The 23,999-nt window shown below is 43.4% G+C and overlaps 1 protein-coding gene across 3 annotated transcripts; it reads left to right on the top strand.

The window, feature by feature from the left end:
• Position 1: 1 nt before the first annotated feature.
• Positions 2-18,142, top strand: LYAR (Ly1 antibody reactive). Of its 3 annotated transcripts, none has more exons than XM_066573283.1 (9): positions 2-69; positions 2,573-2,722; positions 5,256-5,370; positions 6,333-6,440; positions 8,989-9,072; positions 11,712-12,075; positions 15,584-15,655; positions 16,703-16,788; positions 17,881-18,142. In XM_066573283.1, exons 2-9 carry the CDS (start codon positions 2,601-2,603, stop codon positions 18,013-18,015), a joined length of 1,086 nt encoding a protein of 361 aa, XP_066429380.1. In that variant the 5' UTR covers positions 2-69; positions 2,573-2,600; the 3' UTR covers positions 18,016-18,142. The 3 variants fall into 3 exon arrangements, with proteins under 3 accessions (XP_066429380.1, XP_066429378.1, XP_066429379.1); XM_066573281.1 differs by having other exon boundaries at positions 11,709-12,075; XM_066573282.1 differs by lacking the exon at positions 2-69 and adding an exon at positions 139-315 and having other exon boundaries at positions 11,709-12,075.
• The last annotated feature ends 5,857 nt before the right edge of the window (positions 18,143-23,999 follow it).

Here is a 23,999-nt window from a genome sequence, read left to right as displayed (position 1 = left end):
GCTTTCCGGAAGTGACGTCAGGCTGTAGACCGCGGGCGCTGTGGAGACGGAGCACGTGGTTTGCAGGAGGTGAGTGCTCATTAGGGTGGTTACAGCGAGCGCTGCCCTTGCCGTTGGGAGTGTCAGACCTTCCTCGGGTGCCATAATGGACTTTGTAGTAGTTGGTTGTCTGCATGCAGTGCGCACAGTATCACATATGGGTGGCAGTTGTGCTGCAACAGGTAGCCGCGTGGCATAGTCCGGGCATGCAGTGTTGGCAACTGGAATTGGGCGAGTCTATGGAGGTGTGCAGTGCCGCCTTTTCCAAGGTGTTCTGTAAGTCAGCATGGCAGCCTCTAACAGAGTAACACATTGGAGGTTTGCACTGCAGACTTCTTGCCATGAGTACTGAAGAAGGAGGGAGGGGTAACATCTGCCCAAGGTTAAAGGGGGCTGGTTTGGGGTGAAGCCTAACAAGTTATTTTACTACTTGTACTCTATCCAGACATGTAGGAATAAACCGATGAATGGCTGTTCTCGTTCTTATATGGCTGCACTATTCTCTAGGGCCTCATGTACTAAGGTGCTAGCTGCTATTACCCCTCGTATTGGGTGACCCATCAGCAATCAGATGCCCCATTCTCCCCCTCATTGGGTCAGAGTTACTGTAAATACCCTGATCGGAGTCCGGGGGTCCCGAACAGCCGCTTGCACTTGAATCGTGGGGTGGTGTTTGGTTACCATGGCAGTTGGGGGCCTTCTGGAAGGCAGGGCTGCCATTGCAGATTGCCTATCAAGCCATGCCTGTGGTGTGGCTTGATAGATTACCTGTAGAGATGAGCGAGTATACTCGCTAAGGCACATTACTGGAGCGAGTAGTGCCTTAGCCGAGTATCTCCCGCTCGTCTCTAAAGATTCGGGGGCCGGCGCCGGTGACAGGTGAGTTGCGTCGGGGAGCGGGGGGAGAGAGGGAGAGAGAGATCTCTCCTCTGTTCCTCCCCGCTGGCCCCCGAATCTTTAGAGACGAGCGAGGAGATACTCGGCTAAGGCACTACTCGCTCCAGTAATGTGTCCTAGCGAGTATACTCGCTCATCTCTAGTTACCTGCAATACAGCAGGAGTGATCAAACAATCGCAACTTCATGTCCCCTGTGAGGGCTAAAAAATATAGATGTAAGATCAGTTTCAAAAAGTTTGGGCTTATTAAAAAAAATAGATAAAAAAAGTAAAAAATTAAAAACTAAAACCTTCCCCATATTTATAATAAAGAACACTAAAACCGTATTTGTTACTGCCATGTCCATAAAAGTCAAATCAAAGTAATGCATGATTAACCCCGTAAGATGAATGTTGTCCGAAAAAGAACCGCAATGTCATTTTTAGTCAAGTCTCCAAGAAAAAAATTATAATAAAATGATCAAAAAGTCATAAAGGATATCGATAGAAACGACAGGACATTGTGCAAAAACAGCAGCCCTCACACAACTATGTTGATGAAAGAATAAAAACGTAAGATTTGTCAGGAGATGGCGGCAGAAAATAATTTTAATTATTTTTTCTTAAGATATTTTATTTTTTGAAAGTAGTACAGAAAAAAAATAAGTAAATTTGGTATCGTAGTAATCGCACCCAACAGATTAAAGTGATCGGGTTATTTCTGCTGCAGTGTGCAATGTAGGAGCGAATCCCCCACCCCCAAAGATGGTGGAATTGCACTTTTTATTTTTTTTTTCACTCCACGTAGAATTTTTTAGAAAGTTTTTCTGTACATTATATGGTATTGTACCATTGAAAAATACAACTCATCTCGCAAAAAACAAGCTACGATGGTGGATAAATTAAAGTTACGGTATTATTTTTTTGAAAGCGGGAGGAAAAGCTTGAGAATAAAAAAGGAGCAGTCCTTAGGGGGTTAAAGACAAACAATTCCCTGTTTATACCAGATGATTTCTCAACCAATGACTATTTTTAGGTGAGCTGAAACAAATTCTCCCTCGTCACCCGGTTGGTGGCCGTGTTTACACGAATCGCCTGTCTCCTACATTTGCTGTATTAATTAGCTGTTCTGACGACAGCCATCCCATATAAAGCCAGCACTGGCATAAAAAAATGCCCCACAGTAGGGAACAGTATATAAAGATAAGTCATAATTCACCCTTTTTGCGCCGCTGCTGACCCGGTCCTCGCAAAACCAGGAAGCGATGATGTCACGTTTATCGCTCTCATGACTGCTGCGGTTAACCTGTAAACTCTGGTCATGTCTGTATGAATGGCACGTGACTGTCGGGGCCAGCGATTGGCCGCAGCAGTCATGCGAATGATGAACATGACATCATTGCATCCAGTTTCAGCGGGGACCGACTTGGTGTATAATGGCTATGTTATTATTTATATATATATATATATATATATTTTATTTTTTAAATTTAATTACACCTTTTATACTATTCCCTACTCCGGCGCCATTTTTTATAAGTAGGAAATATCCCGTCTGTGATTTGCGTACCTGACTTCTGGTATGTGCCCAGCCCTGGTGGAGAGGGTAGTGTTACCTGCTGTGATTTGTCAATGACTACCTTTTCCCTTTCTATAGGTGAGAGACCGTGTCTGTAAGCATCACCATGGTAGTTTTCACCTGCAATGCATGTGGCGAATCCCTGAAGAAAGGGCAAGTGGAGAAACATCTCGCCATCTGCCGGAACTGTCAGTGTCTTTCTTGTATCGACTGTGGTAAAGATTTCTGGTACGTCCAAGTATTTAAAAAAAAGAAAAAAAAAAGTTTTTAGTATATGGGTCACTAATAGTGATGAGCGAGCATACTCGCTAAGGACAATCACTCGATCGAGCATTGCCCTTAGCGAGTACCTGCCCGCTCGAGAGCAAAGATTCAGCTGCCGGTGGCGGGCAGGGAGCTGCGGGGAGGAACGGAGGGGAGATCTCTCTCTCCCCCCGCTCTCCCCTGCTCACTACCGCAACTCATCTGTCACCCACGCCGGCAGCCGAACCTTTTCTCCCGAGCGGGCAGGTACTCGCTAAGGACAATGCTCGCTCGAGTGATTGTCCTTAGCGAGTATGCTCGCTCATCTCTAGTCACTAATCATAGGAGTGAGCAGCCTGATGCCAGATTATTAGATTTTCTGGGTTGTTGGATGTGAAGGACCAGCACCTCCTGTAATAGGAGCTTTCTTTAGTCAGTTGCTTTTAGCACATTCTGAACTAAAGGGGGTTCTGAACTGATGATATGTATCTAAGCAGTGCTGAAAAGAACTTGTCGGGGCTTAAAAGTAGCAGAGGATTAACCTTCATTTTGTCTGTTAAGTGTTGTAGCTTCTTAAAGGGGTTTTCCAGGCTATTCTTATTGATGACCTATCCTCAAGATAGGTAATCATAGGTCAAAATTGGTCATAAATAGTTGATCGGCTGGGGTCTGCCACTTGGGACCCCGACCGATCAGCTGTGTGGGCACCTGCTGTCACCTGTAAAACACAGGGTTCAAAGCAGAAGCAAATCAGTTGTTTGGGCGCCCGGTGACCACTGCCAGTCAACTACCGATGACCTATGTCCTCAGTAAAAATATCTTGTAAAACTCCTTTATTAGTAATTGTGTTACCATTTGTTGTCCTATATATATATATATATATATATATATATATATATATATATGACTAAAGCCCTCACTGACTGACTCACTCACTCACTGACTGACTCGCCAAAAGTTCTCCAACTTCCCGATGTCGTAGAAACATGAATTTTGGCACAAGCATAGAATATCTCCAAAATAGGAAAAGTAATTGGGTCCCAACTCGATTATTCAATTCTAGCGCACAAGAATTGGCGTCGAAATTTAACGTACATAATCTAAATCTCTCATTTCCCAATGTCATAGAAACTTAAAATTTGGCACGGGCATTGATTATGTCATAAATAGGAAAAGTTAATGGGTTCCAACTCGATTATTTAATTCTATGCGCAAAAGAATTAGCGTCCAAATTTTACGTACGGAATCTAATTCTCTCACTTCCCAGTGTCATAGAAACTCGAAATTTGGCACGAGCATTGATTATGTCATAAATAGGAAAAGCTAATGGGTCCCAACTCCATTATTCAATTCTATGCGCAAAAGAATTAGCGTCCAAATTTTACGTACGGAATCTAATTTTCTCACTTTCCGGTGTCATAGAAACGTGAAATTTGGCACGAGCATTGATTATATCATAAATAGGAAAAGTTCATAGGTCCCAACTCCATTATTCAATTCTAGCGCAAAAGAATTAGCGTCCAAATTTTACGTGTGGAATGTAATTTTTTCACTTTCCGGTGTCATAGAAACGGGAAATTTGGCACGAGCATTGATTATCTCATAAATAGGAAAAGCTAATGGGTCCCAACTCGATTATTCAATTCTAGCGCAAAAGAATTGGCGTCGAAATTTTACGTGTGGAATGTAATTTTTTCACTTTCCGGTGTCATAGAAACGTGAAATTTGGCACGAGCATTGATTATCTCATAAATAGGAAAAGCTAATGGGTCCCAACTCCATTATTCAATTCTATGCGCAAAAGAATTAGCGTCCAAATTTTACATGCGGAATGTAATTTCTTCACTTTCCGGTGTCATAGAAATGGGAAATTTGGCACGAGCATTGATTGTCATAAATAGGAAAAGCTAATGGGTCCCAACTCGATTGTTCAATTCTATGCGCAAAAGAATTAGCGTCCAAATTTTACGTGCGGAATGTAATTTTCTCACTTTCCGGTGTCATAGAAACGGTAAATTTGGCACGAGCATTGATTGTCTTAAATAGGAAAAGCTAATGGGTCCCAACTCCATTATTCAATTCTATGCGCAAAAGAACTAGCGTCCAAATTGTACGTACATAATCTAAATCTCTCACTTCCCAATGTCATAGAAACATGCAATTTGGCACAAGCATTGATTTGGTCATAAATATGAAAAGTTAATGGGTCCCAACTCGATTATTCAATTCTAAGCGCAAAAGAATTAGCGTCCAAATTTTACGTACGTAATCTAATTCTCTCACTTCCTGATGTCATTTTATATGAAGGAAACGTCGCATGGTTACCTCCACGTGGTGTTTCCTGGGTAACGCAGAGAACTATGCAAAATGGTGAACATATCTTTTTCCTCGGTATCTCTAAAGTAACCACGACTTCATAAGATTTTCTGTGTGAACACCAGATAAACACCAGTACCAAATTAACTCGGGCGAAGCCGGGTATATCAGCTAGTCCTTTATATTTGTGTCTGTAATGCAGGGGTGAAGACTATAAAACCCACCTGAAATGTTTAACAGAGGATGAGAAATATGGCGGCAAAGCCTTTGAAGCAAAAGTCAGTAAAGGGGATTTGAAGCAGCAACAGTGCATTAAGGTGAGTGTCTGGTTTATGGCCTGATGGTGGAAGTGCATAGTAACAAAGGACAAAAAAAGACATATGTCCATCCAGCTCAGCCTATTACCCCCCAATGTTGATCTAGACGAAGGCAAAAAACCCCAACGAGGTAGAAGCCAATTTTTCTCCATTTAAGGGAAAGAAATTCCTTCCAGACTCCAATCTGGCAATCGGAATAATCCCTGGATCACCGACCCATGAAGTTATTAATGATTATAACATATAATATTGTATCGCTCGTCCAGGCAGCGTGAAATCTGCAGCTAGTAGGCCTCATTCAGACGGCCATATTGCGAGTTGGGTGCAACATGCATCGGACGGCACACGGACCCCCATCTGTTTGCTGTCTCATCTCCATGGTTAGTGGACCTTGCATGTGGTGTTTCTATTGTGGTCCATGTTCACAGACAAGAACATCAGTCCCTATGAAAACTCGCCCGTGTGAGTAGACTCATAGGCTATAGTGAGTCCGTGAAATACATGGAAGGGAAATAAAGCTGTCTAATTGAGGCCTAAAAGCTGTTGAAAGCATGAGTGCTTTCTGCCAAAAACAGTGCCACAATGGTTCACAGGCTGTGTGTGGTATTGCAGCCCAGAGATGACCACACTAGATGCTCTCGAAGAGACAGTACATTGATCTTCTATAGTACAAAATAGCTGGTGATGTCTAGTTCTGGAGGGGCATTTACTATATGGTTCTCATTTGAATGCGTGGTATGCATTACCATAGTAACCAATCAGATTGTGTCTTCCATTTTCAAATAGCCCTCTGAAAACTGAGAGCTGGAAGCGGATTGGTTGGCACTAGTTTTCATAAATCTCCCCCATTGCTTTTGTGTTCCTGGATCTCCCTGTTTAGTATTTGATGAATCGTAGAGAGATTCTCTCCCTTTATGTAGGATTTATGATGAATTATTTCTGGCTACTTTTGTTCTTTCCAGAGGATTAAAGAACTAGTGAAGAAGCCGGACATTAGTGAGAATATAAGGGACATTTTAATTCAAATTACTACATTTGATAATGTTCCCAGAAAGAAGCTGAAGTTCCAGGTATGTCTTCACTCTATAGTCCTGAGTTATAATGGATTGGCCAGTTGTTATAATGTGCGTACGGCTCTTCTGCATCCACAGATAATCTGCTGCGAAACCCACAACATTACCGCTGGATTTTAACTGATCAATAGGGAAAATCTACAACAAATCGGCAAACAATACACAACAAAAATAGACAGGGAAAATACATTATACTCACCCCTCCGGACGCTGCGGGGCTGTCTTCAGTGCAGGCCGGATCTTCTTTCTTCTGGCCGGCGGATGTGCTCAGCGCGCTGCGCGTATGCGCCATGCACAGCCTTTTTTTTTTCTAAACTCCTGCTCTCCCGCGTATCTGCGGCACAGTACAAAAACAGCTGTGGCTGTGCCGCAGATACGGACGGCTTCCATAGACTTCAGTGGGAGTTGTCCGTACAGGAGCCCCGCAGCAAAATGGAGCATGCTGCGATTTCTTCCCGTTCGTGCAACCTGCACTCCGGGAAGAAATCCCATCCGCATGCTTTTAGCTGCCCTACGGTTGCTAATGCATCCGTATGGGCAGCAAGATGAACGGATCTACCGTGCAGGGGCTACGCAGGGATTTTATAAGTAAAATCCGCCCGTGGACATTGGGCCTTAGTCTGAGGCCTCATGTCCACTAGAAAAATATGGTCAGCATGGTTTTCCGCAGCGGATGCACTGCAGGTCACTATTAATTTGATTTTTCTTTTTTTTTAATTGCTTGCGGAGATCATAAGCAGTTGAATGGAGCCTATCCGCAGTAAAATGGAGCATGCTGTATTTTTTTTTTTTTACCTGCGCGTGAAATCCGCAAATCGAATTAAATCACATCCGTGGGTGTTAAATTCAGTTTAATTGACCGTGGATGGCCAATGATTCCCTATGGGCAAATTTGATTGCGGATTTCACCCGCGAAAAATGCGCAGATTTGTTAATTCTATTTTTCTAGTGGATATGAGGCCTAAGGTGGTGCGTTTTTTAATCAAAACAAATACATTTTTGTTGTCTGTAGCAACCAATCACAACGCAGCTTTCATTTCTTATACTGCTAAGGTAAAACGAAATCTACACTGTGATTAGAGTGATGAAGAGTGTGCTGCCGGCTACTTTTCCATGGCCACCCTGTACTACAAACTTCATGCCTCACAAGAGGCCTCCATGCTGGTTTGCCCTGGGAACTTCATGTATATGAAATAGCTGACACCTTTGTATTATAACTATTTTGCCTTATTCCACTGTTGAAATGCCGTGTTTTTGTCAAGTGGTTCTGATTTGCCCCATATAAAGTTCAGCTCTTCTAGGAGGATTTTCCTGACATTTTCTTATTATTCAGGAAAATCCATGGTCTGTAAGAAGCTTACAGACCATCAGAGGGATCTGATTGTTGCAAGGTATCAGTCAGGAAGAGGGGAGCAAAACCTCTCCAAGACATTACAAATACTCTTGAGGCACAGAGAAGACGTCATCAAGAAGTGGAATAAACTTGGTACAACAGTGACATTACCAAGTTCATTCGAACAACGATCACTCCTGTGTAAAACACAGGAACGATATTCGCTGGTACGGCTGTCGGGGCACTTATGCACCCAACAATCCTAGCATGTAAAGGTACCTTCAGGGCTTCTGCACACTGGCGAGAAAATCGTGTGAAATTTGTGCATTGCAAGACGCACAAATATGAAACCTATTTTTTTAATGGGTGCATTCACACTTGTGATGTTTCCCTGCATGGCACCATGTTGCAATGCCATGCAGGAGACACATTGCAGCATGCCTATTCTTTTTTGCGGTATCGCCCATTGTTCTCAATGGGGTCGGCGAGAGCCCCATTAAAATCAATAGGAGAAGATTGCGATCCCCTGCCGCGGCTGTGACAGCTGCAGCAGGGGATTCCTTCAGCCTCACACGGATGCGAAGCTGTCGCATCCAGGGGCTTCTGCATGTTTTCGATAGGGTTGGTGGCAGCAGCGCCGGCTCCAATAAAAACAATGGGAGAACATGCAATCTGCTGCCGCGGCGGAGTTGAGGTAACCCCAGCAGTGATGCGAGGCGGTTTTCTTGTGAAAATGCCTCACATCCAGGGGGTTTCAGAAGGACTGCAAGGCTGATATCGGGCCATGCAGGAGCCCTTAGGGTACTTTTACACGGAACGACTTTTGGCCTGTGTAAACATGGAACCTGACAGCAAGAATCAATCACTTGTCAGAATCGCTGTTTTCAGGTCACCTCCGTTGAACCAGGCAGTCACTCAACGTGCGCGGTTGGAAAAAATCTCTGGCGCAGTCCGCCTCCATTCAGTGAGTGATCATGGCTCCCGTGTGAAAGCATAGGAGCGATAATCACTGTGACGCTTAAGCAGTTGTCCCGTGTTAAAGCACCCTACATCCAGATAGGGGTGTATGCGTTTTTTGTCTCTAGATGGATGTTAGCTCCAAGACCTCGCGGACCAGATCTCTCAGATCTGAAACATGCATTAACAAGTTTTCTGACTCCTTACAGTTTTAACTGTTCTTGTGATCTTGTGTTTTGTTTTTTTTCTTGGTAGAAATGGATCCAAAACAGTTTAAAGATTCGTAACCCAACCGTGCAGAGTGAAGTGTGGGAGGTTTTGAAAGAAGCTACAGAGAATGTAAGGACTAGTAGAACTGATGTTCAGACTATACGCAGTTTTTTTTTATTTCTTATCTGAAGGGATAAATCCGGAAAAGATCCCTCTGCAACTTTATGGGGCGATGAAACGGTGACCGTAAGAGATGTTAACCTCCATGCAGGGACAATCTCAGGATGGGACCTGCTTGCCACTTTCTCTACCTTTGGTCATTAGAGGGGGTCGTCCATTTTACAGGTTTATTTTGTTCAGAGTCCCCTAATGATGAGCCTATCACAGCTTGTCTGGTTGTAACCCCCCCCCTTCCCCTAGAGATCAGCTACTGTTTGTGGTGAAACAAGGCAGTATGTATTTAGTTTCCTTGCAGCAACACCTCAGCAGCAGAATACAGTTTTAAGCTGACACTTACAAACCGAAGGTCGTGAGTTCAATCTCCGCATGGGTCAGGTATCCGGCTCAAGGTTCATTCTGCCGATTAAGTTGGCACTACACAAATAACAAGATTTACTTTTTATCCAGTTTGATCAAGCGTTAAAAAAAATATTTGGGTATTTAGAAATATTTAATGAACAATATGGCAGTAATCAGTAAATGCTGAACATACATGGCCAGAACAAATTGCACGCAGGCAAATGGTCATATGAAAACCGTATCTTGCCAGCCGTTCTAGCAAACATCGTTCTAGTATTTAAAAATAAAAGCAACCCTCTAGGGAGGATTAAGTAAAAACTTCTGACAATAAACTAAAATTAGAACTTCTAACGAGTGTAGGTAGGAAAGGTATGATGGGAAGGGGAGGTCTCTGACAGGTACTGGAAGCATTTAATTAGTTCAACCTGACTGGGAACATCACCCAATCGTAAATCTGGAAGGCAAAAAGCCACTAGAGACCCACAAAACAAACTCCAGAGATATTCTGAACTGAATCCAAATGGCACAAGTAGAGTAAAATACACTGTAGCTATCCGACTATCTTCTATGTGCATTAAAGAATTTAGAACTTCAGCCCACATGCATTAGATGGAGGGGTCTGTTGTCCATTAGTCTAGGGATCGTCTGTCGTGTTGTTGAGCGGAAGAAACGAAGCAAGCCCTTTTTGATCAATGAGATTGTGAACCTTAGAACATGGACAATAGACATATCTCAGGGGCTATAGAAATAGCAGCCTAAAACTGAATGACTGGACAATTACTGTTCGAACCCCACGGGAGCGCAGGGTTTTGAACGATAATCGTCCAGTGTAAAAAATGGCCTAAAGAGTCGTCTGAGTATGGATGGGGAGATGGAGGACCTACCTCCTGATGAGGAATCGTAAGTGTGATCAATTTTTAAAATCATTAATCTGTGCAAATACATCTGTTTGAGAATGCTTTAGACTTCCCAACCCCCGTAAACATCCCATTCCCACTATGTTTACCATTGGTTGCTCCTGGAATGTCCTGCAGTTGTTCCTCACTCCAGTCGAGCATGCTCGAGTTCATCAGGTCTTCACTGCTATGTAATTGCTGTGTTCCTGTTTTTAGCACTCAGGGCAGAGCAGGCTGTGTCTACGCGCTCTCTCCCCTGTGTTCCGTAAGCTCAGCTCCCCCTCCTATGACAGGTTAATCATTTCATGTGCACAGTAGTTTCCCAGTTAGAAGTTCTGGTCATGTGACTGAGCAAAAGGACTCCCCTGTTTGCTGAATGAAGAAACCTTCACCAACAGGAGTAACAGAATCTATATACTTAACAGGGAGGCACATAGTAAGCTCATTTGGGCATGTGGTATTCTATTCAATGATGTTCAGAAGATATTGGGCTTTTGACAAAAATATTGGATTGTAGGATAATCCCTTTAATGTACTGTCGTGCTAGGTCCTCCAGCTCAACTGGCTCTTTGTAGCTGTTCTGCACAGTGTTTAATAGATTAGGGCCCTGCATGGGAAAATGTTATAACATACAATAGTCACCAGTGCTTAGTTTGATAGTTTAGTTAACGTAAAGGCCCGTTTACACGGAGCGATAATCACTAAAAGGGGATTGTTTTAGCAATAATCGTTGTGTCTAAATGCGTGGCCATCGTGCACTTTTCATGCACTGCTAGCTGCTTGTTAACTTCAGTCCAACCTAAAAATCGTCATTCAGCCCTATCAGCAGTTCTCCACGGGGAGTGCTGATAGCAATGTTTCCAGTTGGAAAAAAAAGGATCTGAATGCAGATAAGAGCCCTTGGGCTATTAACTGCTTTCAACTAAAGGCTTCATTTACACACTTAATTGCTCTTAAGTAGCTGAGTAGCTACTTAATAGTTTATACAAAATGATCGCTTAAAGCTGTCACTCAAACTCTGGTTTGAGCGATCTTTTAGCGATCATCGGCCCGTGTAAATGGGCCTTAAGGGGTCTTTTTCAGGGTATTTCCTTTTTGAATAACCCTCTTTAACAGCTGCCTCCACGATGAGTCAATTGCTTATGGTCACTCCGGTGGGACACTCAGTGATTGACTGATATTGCTGGTGAAATGCATGCACTGACGCACACTGATCCAACTTTCTATGTAGTGGCTCCCTCCCTTTACGAATAGAGGTGGGCTGAAATGTTTGATGGGAGAATCTCTCTTGGTATTCTTATCTTAGCCCCATATAATACTCTAAAACATTTCGATTTAATTATCTTGCAGCAGAATGACAATACTAACAACAATGTACCAAAGCCATCCAACGCTCCAGTGGTTGAGAGCAAATCTGAGTCTTCCACAGCCACAGAGGAAACTAAAAAGAAGAGCAAGCAGGAACGGAAGGAAGAAAGACAGAAAACGAACAAGAAAGAGAAAAAAGATCTAAAGTTAGACGAGCAGCTACAGAATGGCACAAAGAAGAAGGGGAAGAAGAGGAAAATTGAAGATGATGAGAGCAACAAGGGTGGTAACGATGAAGCCAACGATGAGGAGGTCACAAGTAAAAAGAAGAAAAAGAAGCAGCGAGAACATGAGGGTGAAGGTGTACAGAAGGAGGCTCCACAGAAAAAGAAGACTAATGATTCAAAAGGTACAAGCATTGATTTGAAGGGGGGGTTCTTTGAGTCTAACATTGAGGGTTTTTCTTAAGGAGAAGCCGTCAATATTTGACTCTTGAAAGCTCTATATCAGGGGTCCCCAACTCCAGTCCTCAGGGACCGCCAACAGGTCATGTTTTCAGGATATCCTATAGTAAGTACACCTGCGGCAATGTCTGAGGCACTGACAATAATTACATCACCTGTGTAACACTGAGGAAATCCTGAAAACATGACCTGTTGGTGGTCCCTGAGGACTGGAGTTGGGGAACACTGCTCTATATGACTGATTTTGGCTAGACAATAATAGGTGGATTCACTTTAAGTTGTGCATGCACATGAGTTAGCCGACAGCTCTTTTTTCTATCTTACCCATAAACAGAAAAAGGAGTTAATAGGAAAAACAAGATGTAAAGGGGGCAATAAACAGCAAAAAAGAAAGTGTTTAAACTAAACCAAGAAGGCAGTGAAGAAGCACTTAAATCCTATAAGGAACAAAATAAATGTAAACAAAGTTAAAAAAAAAGTAGATAAAAGCCGCAAAGATGGAGACAAAGACTCCTTGCCAATGAGGGTAAAACTAACCCAAAACTGTTCTTCAGTTATATAAATGCTAAAAATATTACTACTGAAAGTGTTGGTTCTTTAATAAATATTGGAGAAAAAAATTGTAGAGGGTGATGAGGAGAAAGACAGACAATCTATTATTTTTTTTTCTCCAGTGTATTCAGAGGAGAATGAAATGTCAGATAAGATGCAAAGTGATAAAGTAAATTCTCTTAAATGTCACCATCCTAACCCAAGAAGAAGTGCGGAGCTGCCTTAAAAAGATTAGAATAGACAGGTCCTCAGAGCTTACACCCTCTGGTCCTAAGGGAATTAAGTATTGTGTTAGACAGTTTCTTATGTTTAAGGACTATATAGTGATGGGTTCTGTTCCACTGGATTGGTACGTAGCCAATGTGGTGCCAGTATTCAAAAAGGGGTCAGAAAGCAAACCTGAAAACTACAGGCCAGTAGGTCTTACTTCTATTGTGGGTAAAATGTTTGAAGGGTTTCTAAGATGCTATCCTGGAGGACCTTCAGGAAAATAGCTGTACAACTCTGTATCAGCATGGGTTTATAAAAGATCACTCCTATCAAACCAATCTGATCAGCTTCTATGAGGAGGTGAGTTCTAGACTGGATCAGAGAGGGTCACTTGATCTTGTCTAGCTGGATTTTTCCCAAGCGTGTGATACTGTGCTGCATAAAAGGTTGGTATATAAAATGAGAATGCTTGGTCTGGGCGAGAATATGTGTGTAAGTGGGTAAGTAACAGGGGTCAGAAATGCTATCTTTTCTCCTTAGGGAGAGCACCTAGACGGTGAGTGAGGAGACTCAAATGGCCATGTACGCTCATCTGGGTAATATGCAAATAAGAGAGATGGAATAAAACCTCCACAGTGCCACCTATTGGAAGGCCGCATTCCTTCAAGCCAAAGTCAGACTTTTTATACAAGCTTTGTATATATAAGGCTTGTATAAAAAGTCTGACTTTGGCTTGAAGGAATACTGCCTTCCAATAGGTGGCACTGTAGAGGTTTTATTCCATCTCCCTTATTTGGGTAAGTAACAGGCTCAGTGATAGAAAGTAGAGAGTGGTTATTAATGGTACATACTCTGATTGGGTCACCGTTACTAGTGGGGTACCACAGGGATCATTATTGGGCCCTATTCTTTTAAATATATTTATTAATGACCTGGTAGAAGGATTGCATAGTAAAATAGCCATATTTGCAGATGACACAACTGTAAAGTAAGGCCGTTTTCACACGGCCGAGAATGTCGCTTGAGACGTACAAATCTCGCACGAATATGAACCCCATTTAGACAAACTAGATGGACATATACCTGTTTTCAGCCTCTCATACTGTTAGTATGAGTTCAGGAAATTTTTACAATTAGTATTTGCTACCTGATACTAAAAAAAAAAAAATCCTTCCTAGTGTCTTGTGACTACATGTTCTGCATGCTGGCTACTGCAGTCCTATAATTACAGCACATGACAGAGCGGAGCTCCTGCCTCACCAGAGCCACAAATTATATGACAGTACGTCAGTCTGTATCCGTACACTGCATCCCCTTGTTATAGGTGTTGTGAGCTGTAGAGTTCAACATAATTATATAAGAAGAGCACATGTCGTCTTGTTCAAGGTATTAGTAGTTTAAAGAGTATTCCCAAGTGACAGCATATTGTTAGTGAAATGTCATCTTTATGATCATGGAGATCTCTGGGACCCCCCACTGATGCTGGGAAAGAAGAGGGTGCAATTTTGATTTAGTACTGGTTTTCATTGCACAGTGGCACCGTGTAAGGGACTGCACTAATCTGTGTGAGTCCATGCTGTAGTTCTTTGCTGGTGACCAGGGTGCAGCTGTTTTGGGGCATCTGAGGTTAATTTACACTGCGGCCCTTTCATTTTCAAGATAGGAGGGAGTCACAGAGGTCAGAAAATCACAGATTATAAAGTGCTGGCATATCCTAGTGATTATATAGGACTAACCCTTTAGGCCTCCGAGTAGCACAGTCATGGCTCATTGGGGTGAGCTTCCTATCTGAGCTCCCAGCAGCTATGTAACTTGGAGCTCATGATGTACGCTACCCTGCCAAAAGTGATTGGAATCCTGAGCAAGAATCAAAAGTAGTATTTACTTACATATATTAAGCGCTGCGGAGTAAATTGGCGCTATACAAATAAAGATTATTATTATTACTTAGTGGGGCTCCTTTTGCCCTAATGACATTGGATACTCTCCGTGGCATACTTCCTACTAATGTCTAATACACTTAAGCTGGAATTTCCCTCCATTCATCCTGCAAACCTCTGGCAAGTTCTCTCTCAAAAAACAAAAAATGGACACTGTTCATATTTCCTGACCCAGCATTTCAGTTCATCCGAAAGATGTTCATTAGGGTCTGGTGAGTTTTCTCAAAGACGATGCATTGGCCAATCTGTAATGGTGCAAGGCATGTGCTCATTGCACAGTTGAGCAATGGGGAAAACGTTCTGTTGAGTGACTAATTAAGCCACTCCATCTTCAGATCAGATCAGTACCTGGGTGTGGAGGACGCCTGGGGAACAACTTTTGCTTGAAGGTCTCGTGCCAACAATTAAGTACGGTGGAAGTTTTGTTTATAGTCTGGGAGATGTTCTGTGTGGCATGGTCTCGGTCCGTTAGTTGCAGTGGCAAGAACCATGAAGACGGAGGTGTACCTTGACATTCTAGACAATAATGTGCTGCCAACAATGTGGTAATACTCTGGGAATTGTCAGCAATACTATCGAGAAGATAATGTGCCTTGTCACCAATCCAACGCTGTTTAAAGTTTCTTTAAGGATATGGATGTTCACTAATTGGACTGGCTGAGTGCCGACCTGTACCGTACTGAACATCTTTGGGACAAACTAGAAAAATGTTTTCAATCTATATATTAATCCTTATTGATTTTATTCCAAGGAAAATTACAGGAAGAGGAGGCAGACAAGAAGGGTGCCAACGAAAATGCTGGAGAGGATGGCAGTCAAAGAGGTAAGGCAATCCAAACACCATTTCTGGCTAAAGACTTCAAAGGGCCTGCCGGAGATAGCAGACTTCAAGCTGTGCTGAGACAACCCCTTTAACCCCTTGAGTGGCAGGTTTCCTACCACCCTGTCTTGCCCACCAGGGCAGGTTTTTTAAAATGGTCTAATCATTGAATTTCAACTAGTTTTGCAGTTGCGTCTCAAGAGCCATAACTTTTTCATTTTTCCATTGACATGGCCATATAAGGGCTTGTTTTTTGCGGGACAAGTTGTGATTTTTTAAACAGGGGGGAGGAAAAAAAGAAATGGGGAAAAAAGAAAAAAAGGGGCCATGTCATTAAGGGGTTAAATAATGTATTAACTTCCTTCTCTGGGTCAGTACGACGCACACGGATACCACATGTGTGATTGTATTTTTGATTTTTTACAAAGTAAAGGGAGACAAGTGTTTTTTTTATTTTTTTAATAATTTTTTTACTTTTTTTTTTTAAATTTTTTTTTTTTTGGTCCCTTTAGGGGACTTCCACAGGGACCCATCAGGACCCCTGATCACATTCCGGGGGTCCGATGGTGACAGCCCTTTACATGCTGCAGTGGCAACCCTTTACATGCTGCAGTCACATAGACTGCAGCATGTAAAGGGTTAACACAGCAGAGATCGGAGGTTTTCTCTGATCTCTGCTGTAAGAGCAGGTACCTAGCTGTCCTCTGACAGCTAACAACCAGCTCTCCCTGCCACAGAGACCATCGGCTTGCTTCTGACAAGCCGATGGTCTCTATGGCAACTTGTAAACAAAGCAGGAGGTTGCCGACATATCGGCAATATCTTCTGCTGGTTTTTCAAAGCCCTTGCTTTGTTCTTTGTGGGTCTGTGCAGGCAGAGCACACTGTCACAGCTTGTGGCATTGTGCTCTGCAGCTCCCATTGTGATACATAGCCCGGAAATCTTCCGGGCTATGTTGCTATGAGCAGTGGAGCTCGTCCCGGAAATTTTCCGGGCGTGCCACTCAAGGGGTTAATGACTGCAACTGATATTTTCTCCTTATGTTTGCAGGTAAATTTAACTGGAAGGGCACAATCAAGGCACTGCTGAGACTGGCTCCCGACAATGAACTACCCATCAAGAAACTCAGGAAAAAGGTATTCTGTGCTTGGGTTTTCCTTGAGTATACTTTTCAGTCTACAATTAAAGTGTACCTCCAGGGATACTCTCTCACCCATATGACAGCAGGTTCAGTCTTTTTGTCTTTGCTCCCTCTTGCAGCAGCTTCCTCATCCCCTCTCCATAGACTTCTATGGGCAGCATGAGATAGTAGCAAGAATAGACCACACACACACACACACACTCTTACTGTAATCCATCTCCGTGTGTCTGTCACAAAATTACAAAATACAGAATTGACATTTTAGTTATATAAAGCGATTTGTACTTTTGTTGGATATCACATTGTAATACAAGCACAGTTTGTTTGTTTTTAAGTGGAGTGACCATTTAAGTGGTTAGAACACCGCTGCTTCTTTTCTGCCATGTATCTGACATTTGTAAAAGTTTATTTTAAAGAGAACTTGTCATCACTTGTTACCAAAGTAAAGCAAGCACGGCGCTAGAATTGTCACCTACATCACGTTAACAAAATGTATTTTCCCACGGCTCTTTATAAAAGCCTAGCTGAAGAATCACTGTTTAAATAGTTGCCATGTAAATTGTTGCCCCGTTCCGATGGACAGTTGGGGCCATCTCCCTTGTCTGCAGGTTTTTCCCTTAATCCCGCCCATCTATTCTCCTATGTCAGTACATCATCCACGCGGCGCTACAAAATCTTGCGCCTCCGCTGACCGCACATGCAGTACACCTGTTCCTTTTATGGCCAGAATTGCTGCGCTAATTTGTGCATGCGCAGGTCAGCAAATTCTCAGCGGCTAGCACTCCATCCACATCCTAGGACAAGAGGGGGCGGACTAATGGGAAAAAGCTGCAGACAAGAGACGATCTGGCCCACCGACAGAAATGGTCTACATAGTTTCTGTGTCATATATAAAAACTTTTTAAAAGCCGGGATTCTTCAGGTATACATTTATAAGTAGCCATAGAAAACCAAGTTCCATAAACAGATGTAGGTGATGATTCCAGCGCTGTGCTTGGTTTACTATGGTAAAAATGATGCCAGGCTCCCTTTAAGAAGATATTAGTCAGGTTCCCTGTTACATTTTTGGTTATTGTTTTTTTTCTAGGTAATTGCCCAGTATTACGTGGTTTCTTCTGAGCAGCACAAGTCCCCAGAGGAGCTTCTTGCCATCTTCAACAAGAAAATACAAAATAATCCAAAGTTTAGAGTACTGAAAGAAAAAGTAAAGCTAGTGAAATAGGCACAGATTTATTTATTGTTCGCTGAGTTACATAATGTCAGCATTGCACATTTTTGTACACTGTCTTAAATGAGCCTCAACTAAAATTTTTAGGCATTTTTTTTCTCTCTCCCCCCCCCCCCCCCCCCCCCCCCCCATCTCTTCCAAAAAAACGAGTAAAACTTTTCAATGCATTACATGTACCCCAAAATGATTTTAAAAGTGCAATCTGTTCTGCAAAAAGAAGCCTTCATGGGGATGGGGAAAAAAAGAAATGGTGTGTCCTTGAAGGAGTTGGCCACTTGTAAACTATTGATGGCTTATCCATAAGATAGACCTTTAATAGTCGATGGGCTAAGCTCCACAACTTGGGACTCCTGCTGATTAGCTGTTTGCCGGACCTTTTCTGCTCATGCACGGAGCTTATTTCTATAGAAAGCACTCCTTTCCCACTGCAGTGGCTCGGCTTGGCAGTACCCCCAAAGTTTCCATTTACTTCAGTGCAAACTTTGCCTGTAATACCAAGTCCTGCCACTGCATTGGGAACAGCGAGCACATTGACCCAGCGCAGAGGTGACTGGTGGGTAGTTCGGACGGCAGACCCTCTGCTAATCTATACTATTGATGGTCAATCAGTAGTTTACAATTGGGCAACTCCTTTAAGGGGTTTCCATCTAAAAGTTCTCTCCCCCCCCCCCCCCTCCAACTTTTACAGAACTATAGTGGTTGCAGCAGAAAATAAAAATAGCCCTAGCTGCTTCTGTCGCTGCTTGAAGGGCAGTCCAGTTTGTCCGACAGCTATCTATCGTTTATTAGCGGTTTTCCTACTTATAGTTATATGGCAGGTTACTAAATTGAGGCTGAAAAAGAGAGGGAAATGTGATCTCGCGGATACCGTTCTGTTCCTGTACCCGTCCTCTGGCTGTGAGTTTACAGATTTGTTGGGCTACTTTAAATTTCAGAGTTTTATTGGTCGACGCTTTACATTTTTTGCCATGCTGTTTATAATGTGATGCCTTAGCGGCATTAATGTTGGCACAGTTTAAAATGTTAACGTTCAGAATTGAGGTTATACATGGTTGTACATGTGTGCTGAACAGTTCGCAATAAAAAAAAAAAAAACTTTGTATTTTTGTATTTTCTAAATTTTTTTAGAGTTATTTCAAATCAGGATAGGTCATCAATAGTTGATCGACGGAGAGCCACCGCTTGGGACCACAGCTGATCGGGTGTCTGTGCCGGAACACACAGGGGTACGGGGCGGAAGCACATACTTAGCAGAAGACCAGCCATAATACTCAAACACAAGAATACATAGCTGCCTTGGAAACCCGATATTGGACTATTGAAAGTTAGCAAAACATTAACCGGTCTCTCAAGTTTAAGTTTCATGGCAACAATGAATGGCCTAAATGAATAGCACATAAAGCCACGAACCCCCTGTGTGTGGTCTGCACTGTCCAGGCTGGTGGTCCTATCATGGTGTTGACTCTGAATCGGACTCCATTAGCATCATCAAACAAGGTAGTACCCCCTACAACAAAGCACAAAGTGTCCCTGAGTGTTTTCAGAGTTGGCAGGTGTCTTTCCCTTGTTGCACTGATACGCACCATCCCCATATCGTAATCCGGTTAAACAATCTGTGGTATGGAGATGAATGGGCAGCTAGACTCGCTTGATATTTAGCTTGTATAATTGTTTAGAATGTTGTTCCTTACATCACGGGTGGAGAACGTGACCCCCATCGTGCCTTGTAAGGAGCGCCATTGTTTGGAGGATTTGTATTAAGACATTGTAATCTTCAAATTAAATTTTACACAAGAACATTGTGAATTGTCTGTAACCTCCGTGCAATGTAATATCATAAACTGGCTGTATCACTTAAGAAAGGATTAGTGATGATGAAGTTATACAGCTTCAATTAAGTTAGACAATAATCCAGAAATAATCGGTGAAAGGAATATCTGGCTTCAGTAATTGTAAAAGAAAGAAGACTTAAAGGGAGCCTGTCACATTCAACATGAACAGGCAGCATACAAGGGGGCGCCCAAAAGGAACCGGAATCATCTGGTGGGCGGGGTGTTACTGGTAGCATCTTCTGTTCATAGGTGAATGTCTGCGGAACCCCTCTCAGGCAGTCTGCCAGCCGTCATTGTTGGGGAAGGTTATATTTCGCCCCAGTGCTTTTCTTTTAATAAGTTGTTCAGGTTTTCGCCTATTTTGTGATGGCCGATTCATACAAGTAAAGTCACAGGTGAGAAGAATGCTCATTTATTTCTTGGATGTGAGAGGGATCAGGCACTCGGAATTTGTAGCACAACATCAAACAATCAACCAAAGTTTTTATTTGACAGTTTTTTGAAAAGGTTGCATCATGATTAGTGATGAGCGAGCATACTCGCTAAGGCAAACTACTCGAGCGAGTAGTGCCTTATGCGAGTACCTGCCCGCTCGTCTCTAAAGATTCGGCTGCTGGCAGGGGGCGGGGAGGAACGGAGGGGAGATCTCTCTCTCACTCTCTCCCCCCCGCACCCCCCCCCCCCCCCGGGGTTCCCTCCCGCAACTCACCGCTCTCCCATGCCAGCACCTGAATCTTTAGAGACGAGCGGGCAGGTACTCGCATAAGGCACTACTCGCTCGAGTAGTTTGCCTTATCGAGTATGCTCGCTCATCTCTAGTCACGATATATGGAGAAAAAATCTTGATTTGTGCAAACTGGTGACTGGTTCTTCCAACATGACAATTCACCTGCCGCGCTGAGTGTTAACCAATTTTTGATGAATACGGCATGACATCCTTGCTTCACCCTTCATATTTCCCAAAACTTGCTCCGTGCAACTTTTTTCTTAATTTCCTCTGGTTAAGAGACCTCAAAGGTGAAACAAAAACCGGCAAATACTAAAAGACCTCAATAATGACGAGTTTAAAAAAATGCTTTGAGCAGTGGAATAAAACGTTTGGACAAACGCATTGCTTCATATGGAGAGAACTTTGGAAAGAGACTGAAGTTTCAAAATGTACAAATTAGATTATTTTTAATGATTTCCTGTTTCTTTTGGGTACCCATTCGTTTTCCGCTGTAGAGCAGGAGGAGCTGAGCAGATTGATATATACTTTATATGAAAAGATTCAAAATAAGTTGTATTTTATTATTTTAAAGAACTGCCCATTCTGAGTTTAGAAGTGTAGTCTGCAGCCCTACTTAGTGATAGACTGTTATATCTATATACACACACAGAACAGAGATAACTGTCAGTCACTGATGGCTCCGCCCACTGGACTGCCAAGACAAAAAAGAGCAGAGATGTAAATTAATAAAACACAAGTTAAACTAACTATTTTCCTAGAAACTATATCAATCTGCTGAGCTCCTCCTGCAGATCAGGCAACCATGTTCCGTGTGACAGGCTCTCTTTAATGGGAGCTGTCTGCTTCATAACTCCCTCTCAAATTGTTAGAGATAGCATTAACCCCTTAGTGACCACCCCATAGTGTTTTGACATCTTGCTTTGCTGGGCTTTAATCCCTGGGGATTAAAGCCCTGCAGGCTGAGGATGTGATAGCTCCATGCTGTCGGTTATCTGAGGTAGCAGACATCCTGGAGCTGTCATGGGGGGGTGGGGGTGGGAAGCTGCCGGTCACGCGATCGTAAAATAAAGTTAAAGGTTCAGCTCCCCTTACGGATCCGTTACGTAAGGGGAGCTGAGGATATTTGCCCCCGTCCTCCGCGATGTCCTGCTGTGTTCTCGTCCTACAGGACCTGATGCCCATCTTCTGAACATGCGCCATAGGCGTCATTACGTCACGCGCATGCACAGAAGCCTGGGATGCTTGGGAAATTTAAAAACTCACGGCTAGTATGAGTAGCCGAGAGCACAGGGCTGTCACTGGGAGATGTCTATGTGGTTCCCGGTCACATGATCACTTATCCATTGGACATAGCGATCATGTAAAAGAAAAAAAAAAGCGTCATTTCCCCTCATGGTTCATATCCGTGAGGGAAGATAAAATTACGTACCTAAGGCCCCCAGATTTATCCGCGGTCCTTACCCTGGCTTCTTCGCATGCGCCCATCGTCAAAATGGCAGACACATGCACGAAAGCCGGGGTAATTTAAAATCTCCCTGCTCCTGGCTATCAAACATAGCCAAGAGCCTTGAGATCTCACGGGGGTATGCGGTTCTTGGTCCCGTGATCACCGTTATCCAATGGGTAACGGCGATCACGTGAAAGTTTCACCTCCCGTCACAGATCTGATTCATGAGGGGAGGTGAAATTATCTAAAGCCTCTGGCAATGTCCCCCGATGGCATTGTTATCCGCGGACCTTTTCCCAGTGTCGGCGCATGCGCTTGTCGCCAGAATGGCGGACGCAAGCGCAGAAGCTGGGTAGGGCCCGGAAAATGTAAAATCTCCTTGCTCCTGGCTACTAAAGGTAGCCAAGAGCCTGGAGCAGTGACCAAGGCCCGCGGTGAGTGGTCCCCGGTCACGTGATCACCGTTATCCAATGGATAATGGCGATCACGTAAAGTTAAGACAGTTGAAGTTTGATGTTCCTTTCAGTTTAGGCCCAGTTGTCCGTGTGGACATAAGATTAGGGCCACAATAGGTATGATTTTGAACACAGGACAAACAGGGGTATCCATTGTGGGGTGAAAGTCTTCATTCATATGTGTGCTGTACAAAAAAAACTGTTCCCAAAAAATGAAAATCGTATTTTTTTCCTTCTGCTTTGCTTAGATTTATTCAAAAACTGTGGGATCAAAATACACAGTACACCCCTAGATGAATTCATTAAGGGGTCTAGTTTTCAAAATGGGGTCATTTGTGGGGGTTCTCTCGTTTTGGCAGCTCAAGGGCTCTACAAGTGGGCAATGGGGCCTAAAACACCTTCAAGCTAGTCTGTTCTGAAAGCCACCGGCTGCTCCTATTTTTTTTTACCCCGTTGTGCATACAGACATAATATTAGGGACACAATGGTTGTTACGGATTTACAGAAAATATAGATCCACTGGACCAACCCACCAAGGCTGAGGACAGTCCTGGAGTAGTTGGTTGCTGACTCTTCAGATAAGCGGAATGTAGACAGGAGTACAGGCACAACTGAGAAGGCATAGACCGAATTCAGGAAAATGGAGACTGACCCTTGGCTGCAGGGAGAATAGCAGTACCCTACCTATAAGCAAGGCAATCGCCCCAATAAGGGCCGCACTGCGCTGGAAACTCGGGTCTGTCTGTCCCTGAAGGGTCAATATACGGAAATGGCAAACAGATGGAACTGGCAGGAGACAGATGCAGGACAGAACAAGGACAAACTGACATGAAACTGACAGAAAATAAACATAAGAACACATGCAAATATGAAAGATGCCTCAGACAGAATAGAAGGTCAGGAATAGAGATGAGCGAGCGTACTCGGAAAAGCACTACTCGCTCGAGTAATTTGCTTTATCCGAGTATCGCTGTGCTCGGGTCTGAAGATTCGGGTGCCGCTGCGGCTGACAGGTGAGTCGGAGGGGAGAGCGGGCGGGAGAGAGGGAGAGAAAGATCTCCCCTCCGTTCCTCCCCGCTCTCCCCTGCAGCTCCCCGCTCCGTGCCGGCACCCGAATCTTCAGACCCGAGCACAGCGATACTCGGATAAAGCAAATTACTCGAGCGAGTAGTGCTTATCCGAGTACGCTCGCTCATCTCTAGTCAGGAAACAACTAAAACAGAAGTCAGACTGCAAGACAGAACCTAAAGAGCGGGCAGACCTGCCACAGAACAGAATGACCAGTGAGGGCTGATTATCAAGACCTACACAAAAAAAAAAAACAATTCAAAGGCAACCAGGAAGTGCATCATCTCACCTTAAATAGGAGAGTAATGCCTAATTAACCCCACAGGTGAACTGAGAGTTAGATAGCTGGTTAACCCTCTCAGTGCTGAACAAAAGCACAAAGGAAGGGCAGTGACCTTACAATGGGTATGTTTCTGAATACAAAACAAACAGGGGGATCCATTCTG

The sequence above is a fragment of the Eleutherodactylus coqui genome, chromosome 7 (assembly GCF_035609145.1).
Source record: "Eleutherodactylus coqui strain aEleCoq1 chromosome 7, aEleCoq1.hap1, whole genome shotgun sequence".
Taxonomy (NCBI): Eukaryota; Metazoa; Chordata; class Amphibia; order Anura; family Eleutherodactylidae; genus Eleutherodactylus; species Eleutherodactylus coqui.
The sequence above is the reverse complement of the archived record's forward strand: the minus strand, read 5'-3'. Positions and strand labels throughout refer to the sequence as shown.

Excerpts from the sequence above, each read along its gene's own strand:
- LYAR (XM_066573281.1), top strand. The coding sequence starts at position 2,601 with ATGGTAGTTTTCACCTGCAATGCATGTGGCGAATCCCTGAAGAAAGGG. Across the intron at positions 5,371-6,332 it reads AGCAGCAACAGTGCATTAAG|AGGATTAAAGAACTAGTGAA; the intron begins GTGAGTGTCTGG and ends TGTTCTTTCCAG. Across the intron at positions 6,441-8,988 it reads GAAAGAAGCTGAAGTTCCAG|AAATGGATCCAAAACAGTTT; the intron begins GTATGTCTTCAC and ends TTTTCTTGGTAG.